This window comes from Olea europaea, chromosome 13, assembly GCF_002742605.1.
Source record: "Olea europaea var. sylvestris chromosome 13, O_europaea_v1, whole genome shotgun sequence".
NCBI lineage: Eukaryota > Viridiplantae > Streptophyta > Magnoliopsida > Lamiales > Oleaceae > Olea > Olea europaea.
This window is the reverse complement of record NC_036249.1, coordinates 14,355,546-14,364,634: the sequence shown is the minus strand read 5'-3', so window position 1 is coordinate 14,364,634 and position 9,089 is coordinate 14,355,546. Positions and strand designations below refer to the sequence as shown.

Below are 9,089 nucleotides of genomic sequence, written 5' to 3'. Positions count from 1 at the left end.
AATTTTAGAAAAATGTATTTTGTAATAGTGACTTTTAGGCGAATATGTGATTATAAAATAAGAAAAGTTATTGGAATATGTATAATACTATTTTATTAAGTAATGCTATTTAGTCATACTAGAATTGTAACATCAGTTTATGTGATGATAATGTGGTGTTAAATGAAACGTGGAATTAAATGATATGAGGTCATAATTCCAATGAAGTTAAATTGTATTATTTATTTTATTGAAAAATATACAGTTGAAAATTGGAAAGATAATAATGCATTAAATTTTAATGCGGCTCAATCAGAGACTAATTCACATCATATTATCAAAATGAGTAACTTATTTATTTTCAACTTTAATTAATAAAACTATTATATTTCAAAACTTAGTTATTTATTTTTGCCAACTTCATATCTGTCTTGATTATTGTTATTATTATTATTATGTAGAGAAAAAGGAAAAGTAGATTCCAATAAATCATAGTAGACCCATTGTATTATTACACAAGAAAATTGGAGCTACAAGTAATTTCAACGAAATCTCAGGGGCCCAAATGAAATTCACTTTCTTTATACAGGAAACTCTCCCCAACCACAACCAAACCAAACCCTAACGGGAAGGAGAAAGGTAAAATAGAGAGAGAGAGAGAGAGAGAGAGAGAGAGAGAACTTTAAGCAGCAATGGATTCGCTGAGGAAGCAGCTAGACGTGTTGATGGGAGCCAATCGAAACGGCGACGTACTGGAGGTGACGCGGAAGTACTTCGACCGTGACGTCTGCCGCCTCTACCTCTCTGGCCTCTGCCCTCACGACCTCTTCCAACTTACTGTAAGTATACGCGTGTGTACGTAGCATATGTAGACTGTAATTTATTTTAATTTTTCAGATTTTGAAATAGGCTTAACGAACCCCAAATAGGGAAATCAGCTTATTTTTACACTCGAGGAACTTTTTTTCCTATATCTATGCAGAAATTTGTGTAAAACTATCATACGTAAAGAATTGGTAGTTTCTATTTACGATTTTGGGTTAATTTGATATATGTACTGCTGTTTCATTTCATTGATGCTTGCAAGTGTATTTTGTTTATTATTTTTGTTCTGGTGCAGAAAATGGACATGGGACAGTGCACAAAGGTGCATTCGTTGCAGCTAAGAAAAGAGTATCCTCTATGTGGCGATGATATACATTTTTTTTTTTGTGTGTGTATACATATATACATGTGTATACATGTGTATGTACATACGTATATATGTATCAATCCTTTTAACCAAGAATTCTCTTTCTTCATCACCAGTTGAATCCACTAATTCGGAACTTAATTTGAAAGCCATAATTCGACCCGGACGTTTTCGGGTGATTTTAGCCCTTATAAAAAGAAAATGGATTCTTGAACCCCTTTCATGCTCATGTCATGTCGACATATGTATGTATACATATGGGTGTGTGTGTGTGTGTGTGTGTATTATGTTCACCTAGTAATGATTTGCAACGGTAAAATTGTTATAATAGTATTGTAAAGCTAGCATTTGTTAACACTATCAAATAAAAAGAATTTGTAGAGCATATCAATATGACAAGTATTGAGTTTCAAGAATATTAGCTGCTATCCTTTGGAAGTTATTTTATAAATGAATATTTGAAATCAAGTTCTGATTAAGTGACAAAACAGAATTCAAAGAACTGCTCTTTTCCTGGAAATGTGATCCCTCATTCGAGGAATATCTTGTTATTGATGAAAGGGGAAACTGGAATTATACCGTTCTCTTCTGTATGATTTTTGAAATGTTTTTGTGAATGCCTCATTTGAACAAGAAATCTATGCTTTAAAACTCCCACTGCACCAACCCATTGATCGCCTGTAGTTGCGTATGCAAATATTTGTTAACACTGGTATATACACATGTTACATTCTATTTATCCAGTTTGCTGACTTGCAAGTTTGTCATTTGAAGTGTCTATATGTTGCTTTAACACTTTGCCAGATACCAGGAAGCAAAAGCGAAAGGTCTAGATAATTATGATAGGGACTTGGAGGATAACATAGATAGACTGATTGTTGAATGTGACCGGAAAATTGAAAGGGCCCTGAGGAGACTTGATAAAGAAGATGCTAATGCTGCTATCGCTATCTCCGTGTCACAAGTTACCCAAGTAATGACAGATTCTTAGTACCGGATTCTAATTTTTTCATCTACTATTGTCACTTCTGCATTGTTCTCTATTCCCATATACTTAACTAATTTTTTTGGATTCAGACACCAGAAATTCTTGAGTTGTCGAAACAAATTAAAGAGAAATTGAAAGAAGTTGACCAATTTGGTAAGTATTCTGTGAGACATCTAATTCTTTCTAGTGGAATTTATGGTATGTTAGTGTTTCTATCCTTGGAATATGAAATGAAAGAGTCTACTTAGAAGCTGTTATGACTTATTTAGTTTTGCCAATGGGATGCCACGAATTGAACAAGGCTAGAAAACAAGTATGTCAAGAGAAACCATTTTTACAGCCAGTTTTATCACCTTTTGTACCATCTGATTTAATTACATATTCTTCAAATTTCCAGTAATCATGCAAAAAATAAGAGCTTGTTTGGGAAAACGCTTTAATTTGTAAATAAATTGAAATGAGTGGTGAATAAGCGGATAATATTTATTGTTTTCTTGAAATGTGTAGTTAAAAGTCACTTGAGTGCATAGAAACATTTCATGAACACAAGCCAAACATAGGCTCTCTCGTTAATGAGAGGGGTGAGCCATTATGCTTTATGAATTTAACATTTGTATTCTCGTTTAAACATGTAACTCGAAACAACTTACAAGTCGTCTACCGTCTAGAGATACTTGAAAATAGACATAATAAAGGTAATTGCTCCATAATTATTAGTTAGCAACATAAATATATAGGATATGATTAAAAACATGTCCTTAACAAGTTCACACATGCTTGACCTGATGTTCAAAATCCTTTTTGGATGCCAACAACTAGTAACAACACTAAGGAACATTGAGTTCTCGATGCTTACCTAGAATGCAATTCTTTGAGTTAAATTCTTTACTAATGAAGACAATAAGTATCCACAACATGAATATAAGCATGACTATCATATCTTTTGAGCAATTGAATTTATGAGCTTCATAATGTTCAGAATCTTTGATTTCAAAATCATTTTCTAGGTCCCCTTAAAGATGGCAATAAGGTGGGTCAAGGACAGTTGGGATGCTTTGTGCCCTGCCCCTTAAGGATTTAAGTGCTTCTATCTTTGCTTAAGAAGGGGTTGGGCAATATATATTTTCACTTCGAAGAACCTAAAACCTAAAAAAAACCATCCCAACAACACAGTTTTATTGTTATACACAATTAACCAAAAGGGATGTTCTTGGAAAGGTAAAACAAAAAATAAACCTTAAAATTTAGTTAGGAGTACCATTGGTGCTTGTCAATGAGGTTGATAAAAAAATAAAGGGACTTTCGGAATGGTGTTGTCTATTGTGGTGAGACGAAGGTGAGTGGTGAAATGAGAGATTAGATTTTTGGGTTTAGGTTGGTTTGGTGGGTTTACGACACGAAAAAAGGAAAAAGTAGTTATTGGCGAATTGGATCAAAATTCAAAATTTTTAACGGGACATTTGTGGCGGGGCAGGGCAACTTTATTCCCCATACCCGCCCTTCCTTGAACTGGGGCAACAAAACCACGCCCTTGATATCGCCTCATCATCCCATTTGGGATAGGTAATTCTAGTTCCATTCGAGGAAGGATATGGCATTGAGTCTTAGGTTTTTCAATTTAAATTGATATCATTGGGTCATCTTCACCCATTGCTATGTTTACGGAGTTACCATATCAAAGTTTATGCATCTCTTTTTTCCTGACATCTTGTTTGATCCCATATTCCATCCCTTTGTTTCTTGTGATACATAAAAGTAATCTCGTCTCATTTTTATCAAATTGCACATCTAATGCAGCTGAAAAGTGCTGGGAAGAAGGAACACGTTCAATCTTGTTGATTTACGCCTAATACTTGATATAGATTAATCAATCGGAAGAAACTTGACCAATTTTATTTGATAAATAAAAACAACAAATAACAATAAGTCCCTGTTTGAGCCACATTTTTACCTCATTAAAATGAAAAATATGACTGTTATCCATCACATCAAGCCACCATTTTTTGAATTTCCATCTCTGGTGTGGGGCCCATAACACTCTATTTCTCATTCTCATTATAATGTGGCTCAAACAGGCTCTAAATCATATTTTTAGTTTTTAGAGGAAAACAGAAAACCTTAACTTATAGCCTATTTAAGCATAATTTTCTCAACAAAATGTATTTTTGAATAGTATTTTGATGTAGAACGTGTAGTTAAAAAATAAGGAAAAGTTTTGAATTCGTATGTATTGTTTATTGAAGAATGTGCGGTTGAAAATAAGAGAGAAAATTTATTTTGAAAATAATGAGAATTCAACAAGGGCTTAATCTTCTTGGTAATCACAAACGTTAGAAAAACTAATCTTAATGTATAAATTTCTTACTAAACTAAACATTGAAACTAATTATCTTGACAACAAAAGTAATTTTCTATAGAACAAGAGCTCATTTGACAACCTAAACAATACGATATATGTTGGCAAAAAATAGTAGTATAAGTTTTGGAAAATGTTGGTTTTGGGAAAGTGTTCTTATACGATTTCAATACGGTAGATCGGTTCAAAGTATTTGATTGCATCATTTTATATAAACTTGAGAAGCTTCACTTTCAAATCTTGTGATGTAGGATTTTTTCCATAATTAGCATTCCAACTTTTGTGTCACTAGTGTGTTAAACTATTTACAATCGCATTACTAGAGATACTTATTGCTAACATAGGTGTTCTACTAAGGTATCTTCCTCTACTACTTCAACACATCCTTGTTGACCTTTATTTCAAAAATGGGTGGGCCATTGTAATTCTCGCCTATATCGATGTCTCAAAATTGGTATTGAGAAGACCTAAAAGATTTGTATTGAGCTTCATCTCCACATCATAGCTAGAATTGGCAGAGCACTCCAATTATCATTGTTTTCTATTTAGCAGATCAAGACCTATCACGGACATTGTTTTGATTGTTTATTTGGTTGTAAATGTCCATGAGGTGCACGACAAACTGTAAGGTCCATTTATTTTATTGTGTAGAAATCATAGTTGTGAGAATCATATTTTTAGATTGCATCTACGGATGGTTCTTGCATATCCGACCCATGGATCGGATCTTAAATTGTAAAATTCTACTAAATATTACTTAAAAATGAGCATAAAAATGAAATAAAAATTCTAACAACAAATTAAAAACTATGGGTCCATAACTAACTTAAAACATACAATAAAAAGTTAACAAAGAGTTTTTAAGTACTTTGTAAATGATCCACAACAAAATTGATGCTGAACAATTAAAATGATTAGAGCTCAAATCTATGAAATTGAAGATGGAGAACTTGGAGGAAAATCTAGGTAAACTTTTGTCAATTCATCCATTGAAACTTTATATTTTAAATTATATGAAGAAATTATATCTTATAAGCCTTAACTCAAGAACTATTGTGAAAATTGATGATAAATCATTTTTTTTCTTTATGGCTGAGAACTGATATTTCAAATTAGTTGTTATTGAAAATAAATATTTTGATTTGGAAACTTAAAGTTGAAACATAGTCCAAGTGTAAATTTATTGCAATCAAGATTCCTATTGCCTAGTTTAATATTTTTATTATTTCTTTATTTTAAAAATTTTTTTGGATCAATTTTACGTAGAATTATGGAACTGTTGGAATCGTAGGATTTGAATATGATTACAATTTGGTGTATGATTTTGATCTATTTTCCATTTTGGGATTGTTGAAACTTATGTAGCTAGGATCCAGATCGCCATTTTAACAACCATGGTTGAGATGGAATTCGATGTGGATCTTTTTGCTTCATTCCAATGTGGGATATTGAGTTAGATGGGAATCATAATGTTTAACCAATTTTCAATATGGAAGTCAACAAGGATGTACTTGAAGAGTAGGGAGCGATGGACATTGATGATTCATTTATGTTAGATGTAAGATGTTTTTGGTATTGTGAGTAGCTTGACAAAAGAGTGCACAAATTGAGAATTTGCACTCCAATTGACAAATATTGCTGAACACCAGTGGCATAGAAGTGGAAAAATGAAGGCGGGGATCTTCTCTTAACTAGGAGAAAATGATGCAATCGAATACTTTGAGTCAGTCAATGTGTTGGAATTGGATGTATAAGAACATTTCTTCATGCAACAATGAGTCTCCAATTAAAAATCATAAGCCGTTCCTCGGTTCATATTCTATCATTTTGGGTATCAAATGGGCATTTATGTTACTAGTGGAAATTAAATTTATTGTTAAGATAATTCATTTACCATGTTTAGTTTAGGAGTTTTATTTATTTAGAATACATTTTTAAGAAGTTCGTGTTTATCTAGAAGTTTTGAGTTAGGATTTTTTCTTCTCCTTGAAAAGCTAGAATTAGGGTTCATTGTTATTTGATTGTTTTTCATTTTAATTAAATAAAATTGGTGGACTTTCTCTTCATTGCGTATTATCGTCTTCTGTAGCATATGGTTGAAAAATCATTTTTCCTAAAACTCATGTTGGTTACCCAAAAATTAAAATGCATATCATGTTTTGTCATCAATCACGCCACGCCACGCCATTCAAGGCGATGCCACTTTACAAATCATGTCATTTTGACCTTATGAAATCATACTTCTCATACCCTTGCTTAAATAATAGGTACATTGAATTGAAATGAATATCTTTTGTTGCGTAGAAATAACATGCTTGCATTTTAGTTGAAATGAAAGGAATAATAGACTACTAATAAGTCTTGCCTTAACCTTAGGTACGAAACAACTTGTTCATATCAACCACAATCATCTTTGGAATTAAAATTATCAAACTTGACGGCATGTATCCTCAAGTTATTTCTTACATTCATAAAATTCATAAGGCTGCACTATACCACCAAAAAGACAAACCTTAACTAGCACATTTCAACATTTTCATAGATTTTCACTCTAGTTTCCTTCTTAGATTTGACATTAGTTATTCTAATTTATTATTGGAGGCTTGGAGCTGTGGTCCACCATGTCCAGCACTTGTCCTCCAGACGTTACTCTGCGACGAGAAAATATTTTGGCAGTGCATTATCAATTTTACGTGTATAATGTCGAAAACTTAAATCAACTTTTTGAAATAGTGCTCTTATTTAGAATAACTATGTTGGAATTGTGTAACAATGGAATGGAGGGTACTGATGTTCATCGTTTTCCAGGACAATGTAATTAGCAAGTTGATATCTTGGAAAAATTAGCAAAAATTATACATACAAGTCTCTAAAAATGGTATGAGTTATAATATTCCAGTTTCAAGGTATACAAGTTCTTTATGTACAACCATTTCTCTTTCTTTGCGCAATCATCTGAAAGTCTCTTTCAAGTTCATATGTGTATATCTGTTGTTTTAAATTAATGTTTATCTAATTGAGCTATAGGTGCCTGCTGTTAGTGAATTACTGATGTTGCTGAACATTATTTGTTTTTATAGATCTCGAAGGCAAGACAGACATGAAGATTCGTGCGTTGGAAGAGGTTGAAGAACTAAGAGTTAAAAGAGCCGACATGCAGGTTTTTTAGCTATTTGGCATTTAATTATTCCTAACTAATTATCAGTAAAATGATGCAGCTGAAGATTCGTTATATGCTTATGTTATCTGAGCTCTGTTTGAGCCACATTCTTTCAAAAAAAATGCATTCTTAAATAGTGTTTTGACATCATTTCAACTACATATTCTTCAATAAAATAATATTACATGCATATCCAAAACTTTTTCTTATTCTTTAACCATATTTCCCATCAATAAACTATTCAAAAATGCACACCCCCCTCCCAAAAAAAAAAAAAACGAGAAAGGAAAAGAAAGGGGCTCAAACAATGGCTAAATTAATAATCATGTTATTTATGTGAGTTATTAAGGTTTGTTACTGTTGAATGACAGTCTATGCTTCTTTTGGATGCTTTTAACAAAGACCGGGCATCTCTACCTCAGCCACTAACAAATCCTCCACAGTTGGCACCTTTGCCAGCAGCTACTCCAGATCCACGCATACAGGAAATGATTAACGAGAAGCTAAAGAAAGCAGAAGATCTTGGTATGATGTTGTCTTAAGCTTTTATATATATTTGCACTGTAGGTTTATATGATCATGTAATAGCGATTTGATTTTACCTGGTTGGCTTTACACATCCTTGGGGATATTTGAAATTACTTGTTCTTGTTTAAACATAGGAAGACATGGATGCCTGTCCTAGCCTACTGTTGCTGAAATTTCCAAGGCCTCTTATGCCCGTTTCTTCCCTTACCCCTTGAAAATTTTTGGAAAAGTTTATTTAGGTGGGTATATGCTCCCGTTGTCACATCCTGAAGGCTTCACTTAACACGACTTGGGGAACGGGTTAGTTACTCTTTAGGTTCGTTCTTAGGCCTGTATACTTCTGTTTTGTCCTAATAAGATACCTGTAACAACTACTGTTGATAATAGTGTTGCCGAATAGCCGTTGGGCCTGATTGATTGGACTGTGTTCTATGTGAATATTCAGCTAATTTAGCCTTTCATTGTTGGGGTCATGATGGGCTGTCTTTGGGGTCCATGACTGTGAACAGTGGTTTCTATATTTCAGATGAGTGGTTAATGCCATAGCATTGGGCTTTGGCGGCCGTGTCCTTTTGTATAGTTTTAGTTGATGAATCTAATGGTTTCATGTTGAGTAGAAATAAGACAAAATATACACATTGCCACTTCAGTAATAATGGAGTTTGGTTAGTGGATTGTGTAATCCCCAATGTGATTGTTTTTGATATTTAGGCTTGATTATTAATTTGGGGGGAGGAAGTAGTAAGAATGTAATGCTTAGAATCAAAGTAGGTTGGGATTAAATTGCAGAGCAGTTATTAGACTTGCTATGCTTTATGGTACCAAGCTTCGGGTAAATTAGGGGTTGGTATGTTCTAATTTGGTCTGGTTCTAATGAGAACTAGAT

At 33.1% G+C, this 9,089-nt stretch overlaps 1 protein-coding gene across 3 annotated transcripts in view; it reads left to right on the top strand.

The window, feature by feature from the left end:
• Positions 1 to 582: 582 nt before the first annotated feature.
• Positions 583 to 9,089, top strand: part of LOC111407685 (putative RNA-binding protein Luc7-like 2) — a 14,538-nt gene continuing 6,031 nt past the window's right edge. For 2 of the 3 annotated variants that reach the window (XR_002705152.1, XR_002705151.1), the window contains exons 1-6: positions 583 to 818; positions 1,100 to 1,152; positions 1,976 to 2,144; positions 2,249 to 2,312; positions 7,596 to 7,675; positions 8,047 to 8,200. Coding sequence is in view for 1 of the 3 variants with exons in the window: in XM_023037318.1 (XP_022893086.1) it covers positions 672 to 818; positions 1,100 to 1,152; positions 1,976 to 2,144; positions 2,249 to 2,312; positions 7,596 to 7,675; positions 8,047 to 8,200 (667 nt within the window). In the remaining 2 variants the exon portion in view is untranslated. The remainder of the gene's footprint in view (positions 819 to 1,099; positions 1,153 to 1,975; positions 2,145 to 2,248; positions 2,313 to 7,595; positions 7,676 to 8,046; positions 8,201 to 9,089) is intronic. The other variant, XM_023037318.1, reaches the window with a different exon arrangement.